This window comes from Corvus kubaryi, unplaced genomic scaffold, assembly GCF_017639235.1.
Source record: "Corvus kubaryi isolate FWS band 111438036 unplaced genomic scaffold, C.kubaryi_AGA036_p1.0 37393, whole genome shotgun sequence".
Classification (NCBI taxonomy): Eukaryota; Metazoa; Chordata; class Aves; order Passeriformes; family Corvidae; genus Corvus; species Corvus kubaryi.
In genome coordinates this window covers 385014-411179 of record NW_024581132.1, presented here as the reverse complement: position 1 = coordinate 411179, position 26166 = coordinate 385014, and the positions used below count along the sequence as shown (strand labels likewise).

At 47.9% G+C, this 26166-nt stretch overlaps 1 protein-coding gene across 8 annotated transcripts in view; it reads left to right on the top strand.

Moving 5' to 3' along the window:
- The window catches only part of RALGAPA2 (Ral GTPase activating protein catalytic subunit alpha 2), an 86073-nt gene that overhangs the window by 5853 nt on the left and 54054 nt on the right, over nucleotides 1–26166 (top strand). For 4 of the 8 annotated variants that reach the window (XM_042038904.1, XM_042038910.1, XM_042038905.1 and 1 more), the window contains exons 2-22: nucleotides 1595–1652; nucleotides 2891–2934; nucleotides 3369–3543; nucleotides 3945–4060; nucleotides 5255–5393; nucleotides 5825–6024; nucleotides 7108–7335; nucleotides 7592–7765; nucleotides 8627–8764; nucleotides 9361–9509; nucleotides 9681–9792; nucleotides 10480–10717; nucleotides 11232–11396; nucleotides 12546–12686; nucleotides 13977–14114; nucleotides 14648–14730; nucleotides 15574–15664; nucleotides 15807–15986; nucleotides 17829–18022; nucleotides 18488–18586; nucleotides 18833–18988. In XM_042038904.1, the coding sequence (XP_041894838.1) occupies nucleotides 1595–1652; nucleotides 2891–2934; nucleotides 3369–3543; nucleotides 3945–4060; nucleotides 5255–5393; nucleotides 5825–6024; nucleotides 7108–7335; nucleotides 7592–7765; nucleotides 8627–8764; nucleotides 9361–9509; nucleotides 9681–9792; nucleotides 10480–10717; nucleotides 11232–11396; nucleotides 12546–12686; nucleotides 13977–14114; nucleotides 14648–14730; nucleotides 15574–15664; nucleotides 15807–15986; nucleotides 17829–18022; nucleotides 18488–18586; nucleotides 18833–18988 (3018 nt within the window). Of the gene's footprint in view, nucleotides 1–1594; nucleotides 1653–2890; nucleotides 2935–3368; nucleotides 3544–3944; nucleotides 4061–5254; nucleotides 5394–5824; nucleotides 6025–7107; nucleotides 7336–7591; nucleotides 7766–8626; nucleotides 8765–9360; nucleotides 9510–9680; nucleotides 9793–10479; nucleotides 10718–11231; nucleotides 11397–12545; nucleotides 12687–13976; nucleotides 14115–14647; nucleotides 14731–15573; nucleotides 15665–15806; nucleotides 15987–17828; nucleotides 18023–18487; nucleotides 18587–18832; nucleotides 18989–26166 lie in introns of those variants that run through there. The other 4 variants (XM_042038906.1, XM_042038908.1, XM_042038909.1 and 1 more) reach the window with 4 other exon arrangements.

Here is a 26166-nt window from a genome sequence, read left to right as displayed (position 1 = left end):
GGGCTTGTGGTGAGCCTGAGCACAGACCCAGCTCCCACGTGGAGTTCCTGGGTTAGGTTAGAAGCACTCCTGGGTTAGCTTAGAGCTCCTTGGTGCCCTGTGCCAAGTTAAGTAATGATTAATGTCAGAAATAGTCTGGAGGAGTGGTGGGCTGCCAGTGTTCTAATGTTCAGATGGATAATGGTAGCTCTTTGTCCATGGACCCTGCAATCTGATTGGCAGAAACCTGGTGCTTAACTAACAGGTAAAGCCCTGCTGTGGGTCATGGCCTCACTTCTAGCCAGTCAGATCCCTCATCCCAAGCATTCTTCCTGCCCACGGACCAGGAGCTCGACCTCTGGACCCTCTGTTCCTGGGGTCCTGCTGTTGCAGTGAGCTGGGGGAGTGACGCTGAAAAAAATAGGAGGAACATGGAAAAGGGGCATGCCTGCTTTACGTTTTTATTCTGGTTAGCCTTTTAGAAATGCTAAATACTGTGTGGGGAGCACTTGCTATGGTGAAGGTGCGCAGGAGGACCAGCCTGTCTGTGACCTGAGGTCCAGCTCCCTCTGTCCATGAACTTGTCATGACTTCCATCTTCTGCCATGGAGAAAGGAATGTTCCATTTCCAAAAAGACTATTTTGAGTGTTGTATATAATCTCTGAAGCCCTTTATTGTCGGAAACAAGAGGTCTGTCCTGCTCCACGTCCCGAGCACATGCTCTGGCAGCAGTGCTGGCTCGTGTCGCCTGGCTCCCAGGGGTGGCCCACAGTGCCAGTTGCTTTCTGGGCTGTGATGCTGTTTGTTTTGTGTGCAGAACACCCCCAAACTGTTGCTTAAGTGACTTATCGTCCATTTGCATCCTGCATGTGGTGTTGCTGAGAACTTAACGGCGCTTTGCTGCCCAGGAATTCGTGCCAGTGATTTTGTTTGATAGTTGCAAGGAGGAGCTCTGACCATCAGTCATTTATGACACTGTTTAATTTCACTTGATTTCCAAAAGTAAATGTTTAAAACTGGTTTCCTGTTTAAATATGTCTTCCTAATTCCTTATTTCAATGCCTGCAAAGCCCGGGGATTATTGGCTGAGTGCTTTATGAACTGCCCGTGCTGGGGATTCAATTAGTCTGGCTGCGCGTAATTCGGCGCGGGCGCAGCGAGCCGCTGCAAGCACAGGTAGAGGAGCTCTGAGGAGCAGGAGCTGCCCCGCTGTTCCCTGTGCCTCAGCCGGGGAGCGGAGCCTGGCAGCCGGGGGAAACACTGGCCTGAGCCGCAGCAGGAGTCGTGGCGGGCGCTGCAGAGAGTGCCAGCCCCAGGCGGCTGCTCGGACGTGTGTGAGCCCTTCCCCAGCAGGCCGGGGGTGTGCCGGGCAGGGGGAAAGGAAAGGGCTTCAAGTCTGCCTCGTGGTGTGCGTTCAGGAGTGCTCCGAGCGTCCTTCTCCGCAGCCAGAGGAAAGTAGTGGACACGAGTCCTTGCCAGGATAGGTATTTGCTTTTCTGTTTTGTCCCCTGTGCACGTGTTCCCCTTTCATTTGTGTCCTGTGTATTCGTTTCTCTGCATCCTCCGATGAGCCGGTTTCATGACGGAAAATTTGACTGGTTTTGTTTCCTGCAGAAAATATTGCAGCTACTACCCGAGAGGATTTTTTATCGATGGCATTTTCGCAGCATAGGTAAGAAGAAACGGTTTAATACAAAAAAATATAAACTTTCTAGTAGCTTTTTTGGGATTGGTTGTTCTCTTAATGGGCAATCTGCCTTTGAGAGTGGAATTATGAATACGTGGTATTTGTGCCAGCGTGGCCCCAGCTGTCTTTCCCAGATTCTCATGAAATGGAGGATTTTCCCAGCGTCCCGTTAGAATATGGCCTTGGCCATGACAGACACAAGGTAGCCATGGGTGGCCTCTTCAGACCAAGACTGACTTTTCTTTCCCCAAGCTCCGATGGTATTGGAGCTTCTGGAAGGAGGGAAGGAATAGGAGAGGAGTCTGGCAGAGAGCCGTCTTGGATGGCCAGAGCACCTTGAAATCCAATGGAGTGGTTTAGCTCCATAATTTCCTCAGAATCAGATGTCTTGGATTCATCACTGCTTTTAAAATTCTGCTTCCAAATGCCACCAATGTGGTACCAATGGGTTTTTATGCTGCTTATTAAAATTTTGGGGGGGGTTCTCTTCCTTTCAAGTAGGACTTTTCTGTTGTGGTTGGGGTTGGTTTGCAGCACCGTCTGACTGGCTGCCATGTTTGTCATCAGAACAAGGAATTGCTGTTGCAGAAGAACAATGAGCGGAAGCTAAAGGTCAAGGGAAGGGCTGTTGTCACATTTCCACTCAGCACTGACATAAGTAAGAGGAGGCATCTGCCTGGCCACTTCACAGCAGTTCAGCTGAACTAGTCCAGGCCAAATTGGTTCCAGTCAGTTGCTTTGTAGCTGACATATTCTTTATGCTGCTATTGAGTGGTCATTGTGGTGGGATAATTTTTTATCTGTGTCCAAAAAAGGACGTACAGAATTCGGCAGAGCATTTATTTACAGCTCTGCCTTGCGATTTCTTTTTGCTTAATGTTCATAGGTGTTCATACGTGTTTCCTGTATGTGTTAGTAATTCCCATTCAATCCTGTGAAATGGTGAGATCTTGAGGAGGAATGTACATTATTCGCAGATCTTGCTACTAACGAAAATAATTTGAGGCGTGGTCCTCTGACGAAACCCACAGTACCCCACTGGAAAGATGCATCATGGCTAATCTTGGGCAGTGGTGATCGTAACTAGATTCAGTTGGGGCTTTCCCCCCATAGCTGTGTTAAACCCCAGAGTAAATGGCATTAAAGCAGCCTTTCATGGAATGTTTTTGAAAACATTGTTGTGGGAAGTGTCTGAGAGTGTCTACTTAATTTTCCTGATCCAGGGTCGATTCTGAAGAAGCTTCTGCACACTGGAAATTCTCTCAAGGTATTGCATCGGTGTTTTCATATTCCGTTTCACTTTATGAAGTATATTACTTTGCACCTTTCCAGTGTCCGTGTTTTTCAGATTGTTAGACTTTGTAATTTTTTCTTACTCACCTTCCAACCAGAAGTTTTATTAATGCCATCCTCGATTATTTGGGTATTTGTTTTCAGTCATTTTTCTGCTCTAGTGACCTTTGTAAAGTTACCTGAGGAAGGTATAAGTAGATAATGCTTAATATCTAGTTTTTTCAGCTCTCTCTGGCATTAAAGCTAGGATTATATTAATAACGTGAGTACCCTTGGTATGATGGCAAGACTTTCCAGCACCTAGCTGGGATGAAAGCACTCGCCCTGCCTGCTGTGAACTATTTGTCCGCGTTACGGCACTTACAGAGCTGTTTTGCTGCCTTTTCCCCCAAATCCACGCCCTTGCAGCTCAGATGCGAAGGCATCCGCCTGTTCCTGCTGTGGCTCCAAGCCCTGCAGACCAACTGCGCCGAGGAGCAGATCCTGATGTTCGCCTGCCTGGTGCCCGGCTTTCCCCCGCTGCCGTCGTCGCGCGGGCCCTGCACCCTGGAGAGCCTGGTCAGCCCTCCGGCCGCGCCCGACGGTGAGCGGCTCCCGGGGCTCTCCGGGGGGGAGGTGGCTGTCCTGGCGTCCCGAGCCGTCCGCGGCGTGTCCGGCTCCGGAGCCGCCCGATGCTGTCCCTCTGAGCGGCCGGGGTTTGCTGCTTGGCGCTCGGGTGGTTTTGATTCGGATGCAGCAGTATAGGAGCATTTTGCTGCCAGCTAAGCAGTGGTGGAGGTTTCCGCCTCGTTGGTTCCCCTGCCAGTGCCAGCCCTTCCAAGCCCCCAGGGATCTGGTGCAGTCCTCCATGGGATGTGCTAGGACTTTGGGCATCCGAGCAGCTTGGTAGTGCACTAATGGGTGTTTCCAAATCAGTCCTTTATAGAAAATATCTTCTTATTTCACTGCTTTCATGTGTGCTATGATTAAAATATTTGATTTTAGCCAAGATTTTTCCAGAAGAAATAACGCCGCTTTTGCCAGCTGTCTCTGGAGAGAAAATTGCTGAAGACCAAACCTGCTATTTTCTTCAGCTCCTGTTAAAATACATGGTAATTCAGGTGAGGAGGACGTGTGTTTGTAACCGCTCGTATTTGGGGCGGGAAATTAAGCCTACACTTAGTCTGTGTGGAGCTGGGTTTACCCTTCCCCAGCACTTCTTTTACTCTTGTTTTTAAATGGAAAATCGTCCCAAAGGTTATTTCCTCATGCCATTTTTGGTGAAAATAAGAAGTTTGTCCCACTTTTGTGATAAGAATTAATGAACGTTATCCAAACTTGCAGAGTGACTGAATATTTTATGTACTCGTGATTGCATTTAGAAAATTGGTATGGGGTGAAGCTTCAATTTGTTCTCTTTGGGCACACACACCTAGATGAAAAGAAATGTAAAGGACCACTGGAGGAGGAGATAGAGAGATGGCTTCTGAGATGCTTTTAAAAGGATGCAAGTAACATGTACATAAAATTTAATTAGAAGTAGATCAGATGAATCTGTGCAGGAAATAAATTAAGATAATGTATATATTTAAAAAGTACAAATTAAGCAACATTTGAAATAAAGTGGAAGCTGTGCAGACAATGAACATTAAAGAGCTTGGTATTAAAAAAAGATAAATCATAATTAAATGCTTTGAGATACACTTTTCAGTATGAAAAGGCAAGACCAAAATAGTGTTTGGAAGGGGTTTTGTCATCTTGAATAAACGCTTTATTTTTAAAAGTGGCTGTATGAAATTATCAGCTTCCTCCACAGCACCCTTTGTTTTACATATCAGAGTCTCCCAACGCTTCAGTTAAAAATAGGATTTCACTCTTCTTTTTATACTCTTTTTACGTGTTCGGGATCTAAACAGACCTGCTTGCACTGTAAATCCCATTGCACAGTGGTTCCAGTGTTTGTTTGTTTGTGTTTAGTGTGATGAGGAAGATATTTATGATAAAAGTATAGCTCAGAGTAACTTTGTCAAAACGTAGGAAGCCAATTTACTGAAAGCAGAGTGTGACAGTTCCTGTCCTTCCCCGATTGGAAGAGCACAAACCCGCCGGTTTCCACTGAGCTCGCTGTCTTTGGGGCGCTGCTTTATTCCTTACGTTCTTACTGCGGTTTGCAAAGGTGGTTTTTGTTGCTGTGCTGGTTTTCCACCTCTTGCTGAAGTGAGGTTTCTCGGTTTTTGTGTTCAGGGTGAAACAATTGTCAGTGTAACATGTTAACTTGAAGCTTTTTGTTTGTTTCTCTTAAACTCCTGACAAAGGCTGCAAGCTTGGAGTGGAAGAACAAGGAGAACCAAGACACTGGGTTTAAGTTCCTCTTTACCTTGTTCAGAAAATACTATCTTCCTCACTTGTTCCCATCTTTTACAAAGCTAACCAACCTCTACAAACCTGTGCTTGGTAAGTGGTGGGTCTTGCCTTTGAGGTAGAGAAAGCCACAGCCCGCTCTTGGCAGCATCTCTGTTGCCTGCTGGTGTGCTGCTGCAGGTCTGTGGGATGGGGGATTTTTTCCTCCCCAGTTCCATGAAAAATTACCTTATGCTGTAGCAGGAGTGGTTCTCTGCTTCAGCTTTTGCCCTTCCTTTTGCAGCCCTTCTCTTTTGCTTTCCTTTGTTTTGAGCGATACAAGTGATAGCCTCAGGGAAGGTCTGTGCTGTTATGCTCTCCTGAAGAGAGGTAAAGTTAGGATAGAATACAAGCGTTAATACAGTAAAAGCAGTCAGTCACTGCATCTGTTACTTCTTGGGTGATGTGCTTGGTGCATTTAGCCCGAGTTGGGAAGCAGTTGCTAAGATTCCACTTTGTTTCTCCCTTCCTTTTTGTCCCACCAGACATCCCCGATATCAGGCCGAGGCCGGTGTATGTCACTGCAACACGGAACAATGAAAGTGTCTACTGCACAAAAATCCCCTACATGGCAGCTCGAGTTGTTTTTATCAAGTGGCTCGTTACCTTCTTCCTCGAGAAGAAGTATTTAACTGCTGTTCAGAATACAAAAAACGGAGAAGAAGTGCTGCCTAAAATTATTCAGGTGGGCTTTAAAGTTTACCTCTCTCCTTGCATACGTGCTGACCTTGCAAGTGATCTCACTGTGCTGACAGCTGAAGCATAAGGAAATGCTACCCCATAGTGAATAAATGACATAGCTGCTTATTTGCTTTTCTTTTTCATTGAAGGAGGAGGAAATATCCAAGGAAAACATTTCAGTAATTCACTAGAAGTTTTTTTTTCCGCCCCCCCCATATAAGTTGTTGCATTACCAGCTTCAGCAGTATTATATTTAGACTCTTGGGATTTACTCTGTGAGCTGTCATACTTGGTGGTTCCATGGACCATTTCCCAGCAACATCAAAGGCTGCTTTGTTTTCCTCTCGGTTGCAGCAGCTGTTTACAATGAGATATTAGAGGAATATTTTGTTTATAATCTCCTGGTTGAGACTTCTCTAGAATTAGGTGCCTCACAATGAATTTTATAAATTGATGCTTTTGAGACACTCTCCAGCTTCCCGTTAAGAATTTAGAGTCAATGTCAGCTTACATTCTGTCTTGAACCGTAGGTGAGTGTCAGCTGTGGGCTCAGCTCAGCAGAGAAGCAGCACAGTTTGAGAGCTTGCAGAATACATGCAGTGCCAGAGCAAAACCTGGCAAAAAGTTGTCGGGCACAATAATGTTCTACGATCCATCTTTTCCCCAAAAAATTTGTCTCCACTGTGTCTGTGCCTTCCTCCACACTCTTAGTGTGGAGTGAACAATCCTGGCAGTTGTGTGCTGTAAGGAAGCATAGAGTAAAGGCTGATTCCTTCTTGGGTCGAGCAGTAGGCTGCAATTTGCCGTGCCTGGCTGCTGGGGCCGCACTGCTGTGCCAGGCGGGGTACCCCGCGTGGCGTGTCAGAGCCCCCGAGGCGTGGTGGGCGCTGCTGCGTTACGGGGTCCGTGTGCTGCGTTACGGGGTCCGTGTGCTGCGTTACGGGGTCCGTGTGCTGCGTTACGGGGTCCGTGTGCTGCGTTACGGGGTCCGTGTGCTGCGTTACGGGGTCTGTGTGCTGCAGCGGGTCTGTGTGCTGCGTTACGGGGTCTGTGTGCTGCGTTACGGGGTCTGTGCTGTGCCGTGCAGACGGTCGGCGTGAGCCAGGAGAAGAGCACCGAGCTGGAGGGCGGCGCGGCGCCCGCGGGCGAGCAGGACCGGAGCCACTCCAACAGCAGCACCCTGTCCGACAGGCGCCTCAGCAACTCCAGCCTCTGCAGCATCGAGGAGCAGCACCGCAGCGTCTTCGAGATGGTGCAGAGGATCCTCCTCTCTACGCGGGGATACGTCAACTTCGTCAACGAGGTGTTCCGGCAGGTCCGTGCCCGGGGCTGCTTGCCGCCAGGGTTTTTATTTCCGACGGGGATGGGTGGTTGTGAGAGACACCGTGGGGGTCTGGTAACCGGGCCAGCTTTTAGCTTGGGCTCCTTCCTGGCTCTAGTTTAGCGATCAGATAATGGAATTGTTGTGGAACTGAAGCTTGCCGCTTCAGGTGGCGGTGTGGGTGGTGGGTGTGTGTGTATGCACCGCGTGTCCTAGGTAGAGTGAAATCTCTGAAAACTTTCCATTTTAGGCTTTTTTGTTGCCGCCTTCTGATATATCCGCAACACGGAAGGTGGTTAAAGTGTATCAGAAGTGGATACTGCAGGAGAAACCCGTGTTCATGGAGGAGCCAGACAAAAAGGAGGACAGCCAGGACGCTGTTGCTCCCTTGGAAGACTCCTCAGTGCAAACAGACGGTAAACATGTATGGTATCCCTGTTCCTTACTTTGCTCTGTCCACTGCAATATGGGGCTTTCCACCTCACTGTGTAGAGGAGTAACAATTAAAAAGTGTGTGGGCAATAAAGGTTAAGAAATGCTTTTATTTAAGGGCTCACAACTGAAATAGTTATTGAGCGTCCGGCAGGACTTAAACGGGGAAGGTTTGCAGCTGGTTTGGGAAACATCAGTTGTGGTTATTCCCTGCCTGCAAAATAACGACAGCAGGAGCTTCAGGGGAGAAACTCTGACAGGTTCTGCGGTGCTGAAATTGACTGTCTGCCGGCCTAAGGCACGGAGAACTGTTTCATTTTGGTGGTGCTTAAAAATTTGACAGTATGTATTAATTCGTGCATACTGGATGAAACATTTGGAACTGGACACTTTCCTTAGTCTAGGAAATGAAAGCATAGATACACCGGACATCATCTTTTAATACCCTGTTTTGAACCGTCAGCAAGGGTTCTTTGACACTCTTGATGCTGTTTAAAGGGAAGTTTTCTAGTACTGAGGAAGATGTTTGATTTGTAAAACAGTGAGAATTACAAGGTTTTTTACTTTATTTGCTAGAGAATTTATAGTTTTGCCAGACTTAAATTCAAGTGTTACTACAAGCAGTTACTACAAAAAGTGGTGTAAGACATTTTAAGTCACGTACTTCCTAAAACTTCAGTGGGCCTTTAAATTCCACGTTTGGAAATTAAGAAGCAATAGACAGGAATTCCCTTCGGGAGTGAACGTATGCGGCGATAATTCCCTCATTTTTGCTGCTGGCCTCAGGGATGGTTTTGTCTCAGTCTGGGTGCGTTCCTTTCTGCCCTGTCACTAACCGGGCTGTGTTTGGCAGCTTTCCTCGGAGGCCTCCGGGCACAAGCGCTCCTCCAGCTGGGGCAGGACCTACTCCTTCACCAGCGCCGTCAGCAGGGGCTGCGTGCTGGAAGACGAGGACAGGGATGTGAAAGCTGGTGCCCAGGCTGCGCTGCAGGTGTGCTGGGGGGGAGCGAGGGGGACACGCTGTGACCTACCTGGTCACGGAACTTATGCTGCAAATTCTGTTACAATCTCCCAGGTGGAGGAAAAGAACTACCAGGGCTTGATTGGTTTTGTAAGGCGCAACTTGGACTTCGTGTATCACTCTAAAACATGCGTGTCAAACCACGTGACCGCATCTTAAAGCCAGATATCCATATTTTAACGTGGGAAGGTTAATTTCTTTTCCTACTGCAGGTACTAGGAATTAATCAGAAACCATGCATTTAGTTTTGCCAAGCTTCATTTATTGAAAATACTGGTGGCTGTTTAAGTATATGATGGCAGGAAATGAGTGGCTGTAGGAGTGTCCTCTTTCCTGCCCAAGCAGAAGAGACACCCACAGACCCCATACTGAGCCTTGGTGGGTCTGCGATGCCACCTGGCTGCTTGCTGGAATAACACAGGAAAATAAAGTGATGGGTAAAACCAGACACTTGCCCTAAGGACAGGGAAAGGTTTAACTACAGGAGCATGAGGGTTTTGTTGTGAGTCTCGGCCTGTTTTCGTTCCTAACACTGTGCAAATGGACTGTCAATGCCTCTGTCGAAGGTATTCCTGACAAACTCGGCGAATGTTTTCCTGCTGGAGCCGTGCACTGAGGTCCCTGTGCTGCTGAAGGAGCAAGTGGATGCTTGCAAAGCTGTTCTCAGCATCTTCAGGCGCATGATAATGGAGCTGTCAATGAACAGAAGGACGTGGTAAGATTAGTAGGGCATCATTTAAGAGAAAAAGTTTTTGCAGTCCGCAGCCACCTAAGGTGTTTTGCACGTGATCTGTAAAGTCTGAAGTCTGACCTCGTTCTCAATAAATAAGGCTTGCTAGAGGACAATGAGCAGTGCACTAACAGAACACGTTTTGTTTTGGATCAGGGAACAGATGCTGCAGGTACTCCTCAGAATAACAGAAGCTGTGATGCAGAAGCCAAAAGAGAACCAGCCAAAGGACACATTTGCTCAGAGCATGGCGGGGCTGCTGTTCCGAGTGAGTGAGTGGGGCTGCTTGGTCTGTTCTGGCACAAGTGCCCGCAGTTTCAGTCGAGTACTGTGAAACCTGCTTGTGTTACTGTGGAGGAGGGGTTTTTCCTGTTTTGCTAGTAATTGTTTTGTAAACTGTTCCTAGCGGAGGGGGAGCTGGGTTTGCCCCGCTCTTCAGGGCTCCGTTACAAAGCCTGGTAGCACAGGCAGGCATGGCCTCTGTGGGATATTTTCAGTGAGTGCCTCTAAAGTGTAAGATTCAAGTAACTGTTTTCCTAAAAGTCCAGGTGGCAAATCAGAACTGAGTCATGCTGAGGGAGAGAGACATTTATGCTTCCTGCTGTACTTCCAGCCTGGACAGCGTAACTGGGCGTGTAGCACCGCCCCAGAGCTCGGTCCCTGCTGCTGTTCTGTGGGTGTGGGACAGCTCTTCATTCATTGCGCTGTTGCTGTACAGCCTGTTAACATTTAGACAGCCTGAAAGATTTCTAGATTTCCTTCAGTAACTTTGGCCACTTCTATTCCTGGGAGTGTTTTTTGAAGGATAATAGCGCTGCACATCAGCTGTGCCTCACCAAGAGCCCGTGCTGATGTGCGGGTCGGAGCCAGCTCCGTCGGTGCATGGGCTGGGCTTGGCATGCTGAGCTCATCTTGTCAGACCTGCCCGAGCTGCCACTGGTGTCTCTTCCCTCAGACCCTCATTGTGGCTTGGATCAGAGCAAACCTGAGTGTGTACATCTCTCGGGAGCTGTGGGATGAGCTGCTCAGTGTCCTGTCCGCCCTGACGGACTGGGAGGAGCTCATCAACGAGTGGGCCAACATCATGGACTCCCTGACAGCAGTCCTGGCCAGGACCGTGTACGGCGTGGAGATGACAAACCTGCCCCTGGACAAGCTCAGTGAGCAGAAGGAAAAAAAGCAGAGAGGCAAAGGTTAGTCTTTGTGCTTCAGTGCTTTTTGTATTGAGGCAGTTAAATATCCAAGCTTAAGCTTAAAAATTAATGTAACATTAAACACTGCTTAACCTGCTCTTAGAACCTGTTTAATCAAATGTGAAGCACTTTGGGTTTGTGTATTGTCATCCTTCACTGGGGAGGAGAGGTGGGTTGGGGTCAAGCTGTTTGGCAGGCTGGGGTCAGCACCTACAGTCAGTGCTTTCTGGGAAGCAGAAGTGAGACGTGGTTCCTGTGCTGTAGGCTGACACAGGCAACTCTGAAAATTCCTTTGCATGTGTTTTTGGTAAGGTTTCTAATTTACAGTATTTTAGCTGCTCTTACATTGAAATCGATGTGTGTGGTGAAGCACCAGTTGGTTTTCATTAATAGTAGAGGTTAATCTGTGTGGTTTAAAGTATTAATATTTGTCATGTCCGAGTCCATTCGTACTTCAGCAAAAATACGTGCCAAAGTGTCCAGTGCCGGAAAATTTTGTGTTCTTCATCTCCAGGTGGTGTTCTGGAGCCTCAGAAGACAGCTGTAGTAGGAAGATCTTTTTCATTAAGCTGGAAAAGTCATCCTGAAGTTGTGGAGCCGATGAGATTCAGAAGTGCCACAACCTCTGGGGCCCCAGGAGTGGAGAAAGCAAGAAATATCGTCCGTCAGAGAGCCACAGGTTAGACCACAGCTAAGTGCTCTGGTACCCAAACATGCAGTCACACGCGGGCTTTAGATCTGCCTTTGAGGGATGGCTGCTGCCAAAAGCAACTTAATTATTAACTGCCCCATCAGAGAGGTTGCATGTCCGTGTTTGGAATGTCTTGGCCAGTGTGAATCACAGAGTCAAGGTCCTTTGGGAAAGTCTGTATGTAAGCTTTTAGCTACAGGACACCGAATTGCGAGTTAAACCTGTGCACATTAGGGGCTTTTCTAGAGAAGTACGTTGCTATTTTTATTGGTTCCTAAGAAAGCATCTGCTGCTGGCAGGCACATAACAGATACTGATACAACTATTTCCTGGGAGCACAGGGTAAACCAGGCGTTTAGTAAATAATTTTATCCTTTCATAGTCACTTTGTTTGCTCTCTTTTTCTTGGCATGATGAGATTTTTCTCTCACGTTTGCTTCTGGAGAGAGGAACGCAGGAGAAGGGAGGCTGGGGTGAGGAATGCTGAGGGGCAATGACAGAGAGCCCAGACATGGAACAGATCCTGGTTTGTTCAAGCATTTCAGCAGTCTGAACCTGGCCTCTCTCTGTGCTATGGCAGCGTGTTTCCACGTGCCAATTCACTGGGGCAGACTCCCCTGGAAATCCCCTCCTTCGAGCCTGGTTCCTCACCAGGAGAGCTGGAAGGAGGGAGGACACTCGGTGTGGTTTGTGGCTGCAGGCTCCGTAGCCGAGCCCCCAGCCTGCTTCACAGAGCACTTTGGCAGTGGAGTCAGTTCAATCCGAGCTTCGTTTCTGAATCCAGCAAGTCCCTGTTTGTGCTCCGGTGGAGGGTTCTCTCAACTGCTGCAAAACATTTTCCTCCTTGACACCCTGCCAGAGCAGTAGGGAGAACCTGGAAGTGTTGATCCAGGGCTTTTCTTGTTTCTGTGTGTTCAGATTAAAGGCACTTCCACGCTTGCTGTGGATCAGAAATCCCTGATTATCTCCCTTTCAGTGTGAACACCATATTAACTTGTGTCTTGGGGAGAAACTCCTGGGCTTACTGTTGTAAAGCTTTATCCCAGAACATTGGGTTTTGTTGTGTTGTGACACTCAGAGCTGCAGTATTTCATTATGTTGCCTGACGTAATCATTGCTCTATTTTTTTCCTGTAAGCTAAGCGAAGCCAGTCTATCAGCAACTGTGTCCATCTGTATGAGGCTTTGCCAGCTACTAAAAGTGTACCTCTTCTGCTTCACACTGTGAGCTCTCTCTTCCCTGGTATCTCTTACACCTCTTGCTCTCACAGACTGTCAGGTACTGTACTTTAAAGTCCTCTTTTATATCGATGTCCTTTATATTTTTGAACTGCTCTCTGTCCATTCCCTTTCTGTCTGGTTGGTTCTTCTTGGAACGTTTGCGGTGCTGCAAGCAAAGCAACTTTTGTTCGTGTTGGTGTTGAAGGTTGCCATCAATTACAGTTAGATCTGTATCGCCTAGTAACTAAAGTAAAAATTCCTGAGTTTCGCTTCTGGGAGCGATCTGTGGCTCCCGAGTCCTACCCAGAGTCGTTACCTGCAGCAGCAAGAGAAGGAGAGTTTTGCGTGTGGCGCTTTATGGCCCTTGAGGGGCTCCTGCTCTGTGGAACACCTTGGGCGCGTTTTCATCTCGAGTTGTCTTAGGGGGAACGCTGAACTTGTTCCAGGTGGTGAATTGCATTGAATGTTCTGTTTTATTGCTTTCTGTGAGACACTGGAAGTCAGCTGAAGTCAGTCAATACCAGAAATGTTGGTTTTTTGCACGCATGCCTCCCAAGATGACTTTCTGAAATACCTGCGGTGTTTATCGAGCAGCAAAGCAACATTAAAACTTGCACTCTGCTGGATGGAAACACTGGGGTGTTACTAGTTTTTTGTGGGTTTTTTCCAAAATGCTAAGAGAAATGCATTTCTACGAGCGCCGTGTTGCTCCCTAATCTCAAGAGTTCCTGTTGCTCCTTCCCTAGCATGTCGGTTTACTTTCTCTTTGAAATTTTCATGCCTCTCTCCCCTCCTTTTGTTTCTCATTTGCAGTTACAGCCAAACCAAAAGCTGTCTGGTTGGGTTTGTCCTCACAAGCTGAAGCCAAGTTACATGTAGTTCCGAGCTTTCTTTTTTCCTCTGAGTTTGTGTCTTTCTTTACTCCTCTCTTCCCCTCTTTCTGGCGGCGCTCAGGGAGCGCAGCCACCTTCTCCCCACACTGCATTTAAGGGAGTTTTGCTGCCTCTGCTCTGTTCATTCTGTTTCCAGAACGAACAGGAACCGGCTGGGGTCTCCAGCGCTGAAAACCCAGCTTTGTTCACCGGCCCTCCTCCCTCCTTCCTGTCAACCCCCAAAGCCACTTCTGTCCTTTTCTAGACCTTTTACACTGCTCCTGTGTCTATCTCTAAACTTTAGAGTTTTTCTGAGGGTATTTTTGTAGAACTTAAATTAGAACTTGAAAGTTTTACCTTGGGAATTTTAAATATTGGCAAGGGTCACTTTTCCGTAGAGCTTTCTTAGACAAGGAGTTCACATGTGTGTATATATGAGCTCCTGCAAATATTTTATGTTGTCATTAAATCAACAGAAGTCGAAGAATCTCAACAGCTGGAAAGTTCAGAAGGAACAGAAGCTGCAGGCTCGTTTGCAGACCAAGAGCAGCAGCTAACTCGGAGTAGCAGCGCTTCGGATATTGCAGATCAGATTCCATCTGATTTTTTTCAAGGTAATTTTAATAAAATACGGCAATACTGTGTTTCTGAAGCAAAAGTGTTGGGACTCATTCAGCCTCACAAATGCTGCTCTTACTTACTTTGGTTTCCAGCTCACCTCTGAGATGTTTTTTGTCTCGCTTTCTTAGCCACTACATAGTCGGTAAGTTGCTGGACCCTTGCGAGTTGTTGTTTTTAAGAAATGTAGAGACCACGAGTGCAGGATATGACCTTTTGTAAAGCAGGGAGGCCAAAAATGGAACCTGGAATGTGTATGCATTTTGTATGGAACTCCTTGACTTTTTTCCCCCCTGACTTGCATTTAAATTTTGTGCATTCCAGCTGCGGTTGGAGTTAGGTTCCTTTCCTGTAAGTATGTTACGCTTCTGAAGGGTTTTTCAAAACGTCTTGTGTCCCATTTGAGTGTTGTACTGCCCTTAACTATAAACATGAGACGCGTAAACATCACTGAAATTTACATGAGACGTGCTGTGTGTTTGGGTCCCACAAGTGTTTATACTTCTTGTTTCCTTTCTGAAACTTCTAGGTAAAAAGGCTGGAAATTCGGCTTCAGACTCCAGATCAGTTCAGGAAAATAAGGGATACACAAAGGAGCATGAAGCCGAGCAAGTAAGACAAACCTGAAAGTCATTACTGATAAGATTCTAGCAGTGTTTTCTTTCTGGTCAGGTGCCTTTTAGCATTTAGAAACTCCGGGAAGTGAACGTGTGAAAAGTGATTAATCCCATTTCTAGCATGGAATCTGGAACTGAGCTGGAGCTGGTTATTATCGTCCTGCTGGGTGTGATCAGTCTGTGTGTCTCCTGATCTCGTCAGCTGCCTCTGCAGGTGTAGCTGTGTTCTAGTCCTACACAAGACTTCGGTCCTTTTTAAAAATATTAAACGTCAACAGGAGGTTTGTAACTTTTAGAAGATAAATAATTCATGGCTATTACAGAGCTACAGTACACTGGAATAAATGTTTGATGTAGTAAAAAGTACTGATGAAAATGCTTCTCTTCAGCACAGTTCCTATCACCAGCCGTGCATGGCAGATGTTAGTGTGAGTTGACGTTAGCACAGGCAAACTTCATACATTTTTAATGGCAGCTTTTGAGTGAACAGTTGGAACAACAAATGACTCAGCCTGATCATCTTTGCGAAATATGAAGGGCTGAAAGATTTTTTTATACCTTAACAGATGATTTCAGCTGTGTTTGAAAAGCACAGGTAAAAAATCCTGCTTGTTGGCGTGAGAAGCGAGGTTGTGGAAAGGAGGGTAAAGACTGAGATGGGAAAGCCTGATGTTTTCCTGAAGACATTGCGGAGCGCTTGGGCAGTCTGAATATTCCTGAGAATGTCTTGACCGGGTTGTAGCTAATTTCTCATGACTGCGTGGGTGTGAAATTTGCTGGCTGGAATGTGGCACAGTTCTAGAAGCCGTATATGCTGAGGTGAATTTTTTCTCTGCAGGTGCTAGTGTGGAGGAGCAGCAGTACAGCGGAGTTAGATCTGAAAGCAGACTTGCAGCAACCACACGGGTATTACGGAGAGAGAGAGAAAAGTGAGTGTTTCCCTCAAGTGCGGCGGCCGAAATCAGCGTTGTGATTTTGTTGCAGACGGCCGAGCCGCGTTTCCGGGGCGCTCTGCTGCTGCAGCCCTCGGGCGCAGGCGTGAGCCCGGGGCTGTGCTCTTTGTGGCCGCAGGTGAGAGCGTGAGCAGCGACACATCCCTGGGCTGCGGGGCCGACGTGGACATCACGCTCGTGGCCTGGCAGGCGGCCGAGGATGACCCCGAGGCCGGGGCGGCCACGGGAATGGGCGCAGACCCTGCAGCACCGCGCTGGCTCCAGCTCAGCCCCTCGCAGGAGCCGGCCAACCTCACAGGTACTGCGGGCCCCAGACCGGGTATGAGCTCGCCCTTGTGTGCCCCAAAGAGGAGCTTGGGCTCTTCACTTGGCTTATACGGCACCAAGTGCCCTTCATCGTGCTCATTCAGAATTGTTTTGCCCACCCAGAGTTGAAGGAATTCGGATCGTCAATTTATTTGCCAATAAATGATGATTCAGAAAGCCACCACCCAGCTGAAGATAACTGGGCTTCTTATGGTGCCAGAGCACCGCTGCCCAGCTGGGCTACAGTAGCTGGTCACTCATGGGCCTGCCCCGCTGTTCAAGTACAATACACTAATTTTCATGTCAAGCGAATGGGTTTTATTTCACAGCAGAATGGTCTGAGGAAGTGTCTTACTGTATTTTTTGACTGATAGGAAATAAGTGGTTCATTCTTTGCCATTTGTAAAGGTACCTTTCATCTAGTGGTGTGAGTCAGATGTTAGTTAGGTCAGGAACCTAATGCAGCAACGTGGGAATATCTTACAGGCTGGTTTCCTAATGGATGCACAGTTGCAAGGGTATCTTTTTTATATCCACTTTTCCTTTGAAATGTCTGTGCTTTAGCGAACCAGCACAGCCACTCCAGCAGCTCAGAGTGCTGCTGTAAGAAAGGTACTACTGCCCGTGGTAAGGATGATCGTGTATGATAAATGCATTGTTTATGGCTGTGGCGCAGGAATTGCTCCTTTTGAGGGTATGAAGAGAAAGGATCACGTGTAGTAACCCGGAGGGTAATGTGGAGGGAAAGGAGAAGTGGGGTAGCAGATGTGTCACTGCCCAGCAGAGCCAAAGCGCCCCTCTCTGCATTCCTGCTTCTCACCCAAGGCACGGCTTTGCTTTGCTGGGAAAGCCTGATGGGGTAAGGCAGAACAATGCTGACGCCACCACTGAGCAGCAGAGATGCCATTTCCCTGAGCACAGATCCGTAGAAGATCATTCTAATGTTCTTAAGAAATAACATCTGCTTTAGCACCTTGGGATTTTGTAATGCTACCACGCAAAAAGTGGAAGAAAATTCCCTAAGTTGTTTTTTAGATATATTCAAACGTAAGAGCCTCTGAAATGCCTTTTATTTCACTAACCTTCCTCGAGTCCTCTGAGGACATGAGTTATTTCCTTCTGCCTGTGCAGAGGTTTCCTGCAATGTCCCTCCACACCCCTTGGCTGCTGCAGGTGCACCCAGAGCACGGGTGTGCTCCCGCCTGCGGACAGGAGAGCTGCTACCAGCTCTGGTCACTAAAATGTGCACTTCAGTGCGGGATTGGGTTTGTACTGCTTAAGAACATGGATTCCATTAGCCTGACAGTCTCCTCCAAGCCCTGCTCTCTGTGCACTCTGCTCTCGCAGGAGCTGCTCTGTGTGAGTGGTGATGCCTGAGCACATTCCTCAGGACTCTTCAGCCATGGCTTTTTATTCTTCTGCCCGGTTGCGGTGCCAGGTCTTGCTACGCTGTGTGGTCTTAAAAAAAAAGAAGTGACTTCTATAAATACAGAAACATTACCTGTAAGAGCCAGTTATTGACTGAATGCATCCCTCAGGTGCGTGCATGTTGCATTTGACTGCATTTGCCTGCCTGTTGAAAAGCCCCCTGGGGGTGGGGACGGTGTGGTGTGGCAGTGCTGTGGCACTGTCACCTGCGAGCCCCTTGGCCTATGTTTGCTGCCGTGTTTTTCTTTGACTCACAAGAAGCTTCAGCAATGAGAGAGAGATTTTGGGGAGAGAAACCTTTTGAGATGGAAGACGGTTAGAAGGAGTAATGGCCAGATTTTGTTGACCAAATTCATACTTACTCTGCGTTTCTGACTTGTGGAAATGGAACACTTTAAATTGACAGACAGTAGCGAGTTCCTGGCTGACGACTGCAGTATAATTGCTGGTGGAAGCCTTATTGGTTGGCATCCTGATTCTGCTGCTGTGTTGTGGAGGAGGATCCTGGGAATTCTTGGAGATGTGAACAACATACAGTCACCTAAAATCCATGCAAAAGTTTTCGGCTACCTTTACGAGCTGTGGTATAAACTTGCAAAGGTATGTGGTACTTAGAGCTAATGACAGCGGTGCGTTTCTTTTGCTGTGGTTCAGCGTTGGCACCTGCAGCGTGAGCATGGCATGGGGAGGGTTCTGTCGTAAAGGAAGCTTTATCTTGCTTGGTTTCCTGTAGTATTGGTATTCCTCCAATAGGGAGTCCTGTCCAATGACGGGAGAATTTAAATGGGGTGAGGAAACAGCAGCAAAGAAGAAAGAAATACAGGCATTGGTGTTTGTGTAAAGGCCCATGGTGTGACTCAAACTGGTGGTGTTTGCTTTGGCCAGGGAGCAGCAGCATAGAACAAGCTTTCCTCGGTGGCTTTGGCTGAAGTGGGAACTCTGTATAGCACCGGGTGTAGCGCCTGAATGTAAATGAAGTAAAATTAGAACATAATCATGTGAAAAAAAGAGCATTAAAACAGTGAGACACTGGTTTTATTAACGCTCTGCTTCAAAAACCGTTAGATCCGGGACAACCTGGCTATCAGCGTGGACAATCAGTCGACTCCCTCTCCTCCTGTCCTCATCCCTCCCCTCAGGATATTTGCTTCATGGCTCTTCAAGGTTAGTGCTGAAATTCTCACACGTGAGTATTTTCCTCCATGTCAGAGCTGAGTTGGCCTGTATTTAGTTGCCTTATTTTTGCCTTTTACCATCGCTGCTGGCTAAGACAGCAAGTGCCCTCTGAAGGCTCTTTGGGGCTGGGTATAACTGTATGTGTGCTTTTTGTGGGAGAGCTGCTGGCGAGGCAGCTTTGCCTTGGCTGGCTGGTGGGGAAAGCAAGGAGTGATGCGGGTGTTGTTGTTGCAGGCAGCCACGCTGCCCAGCGAGTACAAGGAGGGGAAGCTGCAGGCATTCCGGCTGCTCTGTGCCATGATGAGCCGGCGCCAGGACCTGCTGCCCAACTCCGACTTCCTGGTGCACTTCTACTTTGTGCTGCGCCTGGGCCTGACCAGCGAGGACCAGGTAGGAGCCTTGCTTCCTGTGCCACCGCTCCCTGCGTGCCCTCCTGAGTGCCCTGTGCCGTGGCAAACAGGATGTGCTGCCAAAACCCACTGCTGCTGCTGGGGATGGAAGCTGCTCCGGGTCTCCTGTCCTGGGGTGGCCTCGGGGATAAAGTGTTCCGTGCGAGGCGAGGAAAAGACTTACTCGAGCTGTCAGACGATGGTTGTCTCGCAGAAACAGCTCAGTGCTCGTAGAAACTCTTAGGAAATATTCTTTAGACAGAATAAAGATTATCTAAGAACGCCTCCAGGTTTTTATAGCTGCAGGAGTGAGAGCAAGGGCTGGAGCTCTGCTGGGGGTGGCAGCAGAAAGGGCACAGAATTTCCCCTCAGGAAATTCTGGGAGTTACTGCTGGTGCCTTTAGGAAACCAGCCAGGTTTGATCATTTCTGAGATGGAGGAGGGAAGGAAGGAAGGAATCGCTACCGGACTCTTGCCCTTCAGTTTCCCTCCTGAAAAGTTAGAGCGGTTGGAAAATACTCCTTTTAAACAGATAACAATAAAAAGGCAGGAGTTTTCTCCTGGAAAATCCTGGAAGTCCTGCTGCAGCTGCCCATCACTCCAGGGCTTCCCCGGGTGTTTTGCAGCCCCACACTGCGTGTCCCTCCATGATTTCCCTGGATATTTTGCAGACTGCTGCTGCTCTTTGTTCTTCCTCCCCGCTCTGGTGGCTGCGTCTGCCTCTTGGTGGCACACTTGACCACAGGTTTGCTGTTGTGCGTGCGTGTCCTTCCCGCTGTGCTTTCCTCAGCTGTGGAACTGCTGGGTGAGGTGATAACTGGCACTGCCTTGGAGCAAGGTGTTGATAGGAAGCAGGATCCTTATACCTGCTCCTCTATTTCCAGGGTGATTGGCTCCAAGGTGCTTGCTGGGCGCTCAGATAGCGGGAGCCTCTTTATCAGAGAGGGTGTGGAATCAGAGAGGGCCCAGGATTGCTGCAACAGGGATCCTGGCGTGCCCTCCAGGGTTTCAGTTAGTGCAAACCAAAATAAACTTGGGGGTGGACTTCTTAGCACACATTCGGTTTGTCTGCTAAGCACAGGCATAAATTTCTCCCTTTTTAGGAATGTTCACAGAAGGAAGGGAGTAGGAGGTGCCTCATAGAGGAATTTTCCTTCTGGATGGATCACTAGTGCAACTTTAGCGTTTATGTAGGAAAGCCACAGAAAGACAGCCCAGCTCCAGTAAATCACCTTGGCTGCTTCAGAAGAGCTTTTTAGGTGGTTATGTAATTTAAAAGTGTCACAGTCAGAAACCTCTTTGACCTGAACAGTTTTCAATATTTTGGTTTGCATGACAAGTGTTTTTTGGAACTGTAGTTCTCTTTTCACTCCTCACTTCGGGATGTGAGGATCTCCTAATTGCTGCTATGTTGTGTCGCTTTTGGTGTTGATAGAAAAACAAAATAATCCAATTTTGAGTATGTTATAAATGAGTACAGTGTTATTCCCAGCAAGTGCAGCCCAGCTTTGGTCTCGGGGGGTGCATAAAAGAGCAGTGTGAGGGTGTATTTTATAGGAGGCTCCTGCGGCGCTCCGAGCCCAGGATGTAGCAATTAGCTCAGCAGAGGAGACGGTGGGGTAATGAGCTGCAGCTAATTTGTCCACGTGGAAGTGTCTAACAACAAGCATCCCTGGAGAAGCGAACAATTCCGTGCGAGGATTGCATCACCTTTCCAGGTGGGAGCAGCCCTGGCACAAACGGCTGCCGTGTGGAGCGAGCCGTGGTCAGGGAGCGCCGGGAGGGGCCCGGGGCCAAGGGACCATCTGTGGGGTGCCTCCCTCCTGGCCCGCTCCAGCCAGTGGCATTGCTCTGCTGCTGAGGGGGCCTGGGGTTTTTTCCTGGTTTTTCATGAATGAAGTTCGTCAAGGCTCACAGCCTTCCCTCCCTGGCCTCCAGCATGAAGGAAGGAGAAGTGGCATGTTCACTGCCACACTGGGGGTTAGTGAAGGTGGTTTACCCGTGCTTAGGCAATGGAAAGATCAGGAAATGTTGCTGGGGTGCGGTTTGTAGGGATGCTGTGGGGTGGCCTGCTGCAGTTTGGGGGAGGCATAGCTGCCTTCTGCTGCCAGCTGAGCCTGATGGCTGGAAAACTCCTATTCCAGCAATTGCAACTAGGTGTGTCTTTTGATTCAGATAATAAATACAGCTTTTTTGGTTAACCCAAAACCTAACGCTGCAATGCACAGCTTTTGCAAATACCTGAACCAGGAAAAGAAATGTATTCTGTTATTGCTGGTTTAGTACTGCTGCTGGCTGTTTACCATAGCAGTACCTTTTGCTTCATTCACATGGAAAAATCTCCTTGCTCCATAGCTTCCTCCTATTTGCTGAAGACCAGAAGTACCAAAATACAATCACAAACAGCTTCTCAGAAGATCAGCTGTTGAGAAAATTGTGGTTCTTCATCTCTGGTCTTTCTGGTACTTACATAATCCTTTGAGATTGCTGGTGGTTTTCTCCTAAGAATCCTGTGGATTTTTGTGACACAAAAATTTCCTGTTTCTGTCTAAATTTCCACTTGTAGTTTGAGAGGAGAAGGCCTTGCAGGTGAGGTGCTTAACCTTGGAGGGACACTGTAAAAAGAGGCAGGTTTTCAATCCTTTTTCAAGTTCCAACCCTCGGCTGTTCAGTGTAATTTTTTAGCCAGTCTCGCCCTCCTACCAGGGTGAGCAACACTGAGGTGTTGCCTGCAAAGTGACCGAGGGGGTCAGTTGTATTCCTGACTTTGGGAGTGAGTGTAAGAAATAAAATTAATAAAAGTATGGTGGTACTTACTTGGCAGAGTACCCCTGGGACAGGATGCTTACATTTTTTAGAGAACATAGTCAAAGGTGGGGACTTCTGAGGCTCTCTGTGGAAAGGACAATGGACAGCCAAGGAAGGAGACGCTGCTGGCGGCTTTTTCAGTTCAGCGATATGAAGAGCAGAACAAGCTTTAAATATGGAATGAGAGGAAAATCGCCCCAGTCCAGCCAAGCTGGCAGATGTCCTGGGTGATTAAATGTCAGCACACGCAGCAGGCCTGCCCGTGGAGCGCAGCCTGGCTGCAGCCCCGGCCCTCAGCAGCTTTGTTTCAGCTCGATTCCTTTGAGCAGTGCAAGGATGCCGTGGACGAGCCGCTCTGTCGGTAGCGGTGGCGAGGAGCCGGTGCCCGTTGTCCGTGGCCTCTGTGTTTGTTCTGAGTGCGCTGTCGGTGATTACGGAAAGGAAGCTGCGGCAGCTCTGCGGTGAGCTTCCGTAGAAACGCTGCCTCGAGCTCTCTGCGTGGGAAATGGCTCATTTGTAATAGGAAGCAGTTTGCAGTAGAGCTGCTACCGGAGGAGTCATTAATTACCTGTTCATATTAACGTTGGTCTGACATTAAAAAAGCCCCAACATTTGTGGGCTTTTGTATCTTTGTGTCCAGTTGCTGTTACTCAGCAGCCAGGAGCAGTGCACAGCAGCAGTAGCCTTGTGAAGGTGCAGTAAATGAGTAGCTTTGCTTTTGTCCCCTGTGGAATGGGTGCTTCTTGCCTGGATTTCTGCCTGATGGCGCTGCACATGAGGACCCTTGGTTGTACAGAAAGCATAGTGCTGTTTAGATTCTTTCCCAGACTGCCATTTAAAAGGAAATAACCTTAATGTAGCCTATTAAGGCTTAGATTCCCCTGTTTCAGCTTCTCGAGGCTTCTTTCCAATGGCCACCATGATTTTCTCCCTCTTTTAATCCACCCCCTATCTCATTCTCTGTGGAAAATTTGCCTGTGTGCTCCCATTATGTGCTTTGAGTGCTTTGAAAAAGTGTTAACGGACAGCACGTTTCCAGTAGGGACAAACAAAAGTCCAAATGCCAGGGTCTCACAGGAACTCTCACATCCCCCTCTGCTCGCCCCAAGCAGGCTAAGTGGGAAGCGCTGGAGAAAATAGCTGCAAGATGGACTGGAAGCAAGGGGGGCAGCCGGGTCCTGCCAGTTGCAGGAGCTGTGCATTCTGAAATGGTTTTGGTAGTTGTGTTCTTTTCTATTTATTTTGCCCTAATTCATTTGACCTTGCCAAGTGGCTTCCATCCCACCCAGACTCCTGCTTTGTGGTCGGTGGGTGCTCTGTCTGTCAGAGCTCGGAGCAGTGCCACCAGGGGCATTTGGGAGAGAGGAGTGTGGTGACACAAAGCCACCTCCACATGCCAGGCAGCGCCGTGGCCTCGGCACCCGCACCTTTGTCCCTGTATCCACTGGCTGCTCAGGGACTGCTCTGCATGTGCACAAAACAGAAGATTCATCCCAGTCCTTAATCCCAGTGGTCTCCCCGCTTGTAAAAGTATGGAACGTGCTCCAAAATGGGAGAAATTAAAAAAGGCTCCCTCCATTGTGTTGCAGCCTTGAGGGACTTGAGCAAACATAACTGGTTTGGGGTTAGGTCTTACCTGGCACCTTGAAATGGAGTTTTCTGATAAGCCAATCCTGGATCTCCTGAGCTTGTCAAAATACTTCATAAATTTTTATTGGAACTTAATTTTTGACAAGTTAACTCTTAACCTCAAATGTAGCGATAGGTAGGGGAAGCTTGGAATAAGTAAGCGGAAATGTTTGTTCCTTTAAAGTAAAAGAGGAAAAGGGAAGATTTACCACCTAAGTCTTCTGTAAATTAATAATCTTTCCTGTGCTGTAGATCTCAGCTGCCAGTGAGGTGTCTGTTGGTGAGGAACAGAGTGAACTTTCAGTGAAAAATCCGTGTTGTTCCTTCCTGTTGAGGGACAATTGGAAACGTGAGGAAGGCAGCTGGCGGGCTATTCGGTTACACCTGTAATCTGCAAAAGCTCGGAACAAAAATTAGGTGAAGAATATTTTTGCAATTGACCTTTCAGCGAACTTGCATAAATTTATTTCGCTTACTCAGTGAATGTTCATGACCTTATAATTTGAATTACTAGATTAACCTATACTGAAATACGATGCCATTTATAGGGTTAATGCATTTGAGAAGGACACGCATGTGATTGCCCCCTCCTCTCCCCTCTCCCCCCAGCTTTAACACCACAGAGCATCATTTTGAATTGAAATAGTCCGTAATGGTCCTTTTTTTCACTTTTCTTTAACAACATGAACACTAAATTATAGCTGTGCAATTATGTAAACAATGGAAATGCTTCCAGAATGAATACTTCCTTTTAAATTTTCATTTTGTGTAATTGCTGAAAGGTTTGGAGCCATAATAAACCAAAATTATTTTACACATTTGTCGTTCTAAAGGTCAATTATGAAAGGAGTAAAGCAACAACACTGTGCGGAACGAGTAAACCAATTTCCATGGCCATCACCATATGTTTTTCTTATGGCTTGTGTTTTCCAGTTGCTGTGTACATAGCATTCAATTAAAGTGATTCATTGACTAGGCTGGAGCTGCTGCCCGGAGTTTACGTTACAGGGAAGGGAAGGAAGCGGCCCGGCTCTGTTTGAGTTACCTGATTTTGCGGTATCGCTGATAGCACAGATGTTCTCGCTCCCTCGCCTTCTCACAAGCCTCTCTCTGCTGATAAGCTCCAAAGCTACCAGACTGCTGCCCTGGATCCTGTTTGGTTGCGAGCTGGGTGCTTTGCTGATGGGGAAAGGGGGAAAAGCCTGGCGGGTTACCTGTGAGCGCCCTGCTGAGCAGAACAGCAGCACCACGGGTGGGGCACAGCCTGCCTGGGCCTGAGCTGGGCTGCAGTCCCCCAAAGGGGGGTGAGTCCCTGAGCTGAGCCCGGCTGAGCGGGTCAGAGGGAAGGCGAGGACTGCTTCAAGAGCTTCTCGAAGTAAATTTTTGCTTTAGGGAAAATGATTTCTTTTTAGCAGCGCTGCATCTCGTGACCAGCGAGCGGATCCCTGCAGCCCCACTCCTGCAGCCTTTGGGAACACGTGTGCTGTCGCAGCATTCGTGTATTACAGGAACAGTTTTGTGGTTCTTCTTTATTCCTGTATTGGGAGCGTTCTGAGCCAGGGAGTAGGGAGCAGAGCCAGAATCCCTGCCCTGGTGTGTGGCAGATGGGAGCGCTGGGGTGAGGACGGGAGTTAATGCAGTTGTTTGGAGCGGTTCCCTGCACTCCCTGGCCAGGTTAGCCCGGGCTCCTTTATTGTGGCACATGGCAGCAGCAGCAGCCTGCTCCCATCTGCTGCCCTGAGCAGGGGCCAGCCCTGCCGTACCTGGCCCTGCTGGACAGGTGTGGCGTGCCGGACCAGCACGGAGCGTTAATCAGCCCTTAATTATAACGAGGTGGGTCCTTTGTTCTGCTCCGACTGAGAGTTTACCTCCTGGCTTTATGAGCGGCTGCATCCATCCGCTCTGGTTCTCAATGTTTGCATTGACCCGTATTGACTCAAAATGTATCAAAGGAAGTGATTAAAACGAGTTTAAACATTAACTCGAGTGGCATTTTAGCTTATTCAGGAAAGTGAAAGCATTATCTGCTACTGTGTTAAGAACTAATACTGTTTATTTAAATATGTAACAGTCGTTTCATAGGATGCTGCTGTTGAAAACACTTCGTGGAACACTAAGTAGGGGCTGTGTGGGGCTTTGAGAAAATAGCACTGATGTTAAAGCACCTCTTCATGTAGAGAAAGTTGGGTTGGCTTTAGCTTCTGCTGTGGAGATTGAGCACGAGGACACATTCTGGGGCTCTTAAGTTCATTCAGGCTGTCGTTGACACATCATGAAACCAGTAAGGATGGACGTGAAAAAAGGGTTTTCCTTTGCGGCTTTTCAAAATTTTATTGAGTGAAAGATTGTTTTCTACTCAGTATAGAAATAGCTTGATCTAACTCTTCAGCAAATGCAGTGTTGCAGGTAAGGATTATGTAGATTTTACGCCTAACTTTAAACCTGCTGAAAGCTTGTAGGGGAAGGAATCTTAACTCAAATAGAGGAACTTCGCTCTGGTTCAGAGAGAGCGTGAAGACTTGAAGCGTGGAAGGATTAAAGATGAAATGCTTATCTTGAATATAGTCTGTACCACAGGGTGATGATGAGCAAAGCTGGGGCTGCTGCTCTGTTCCTTCAGGGCACAGGGAGCAGGCAGGCCTTGGGGGGGGCAGCTTGTGTTCTTGTGGCACGGAATTCTGAGAGGTTTTAGGAACTAGCTCCTCTGGACTGCGGCAGTGCTTCATCTTAAACCTATTAAAC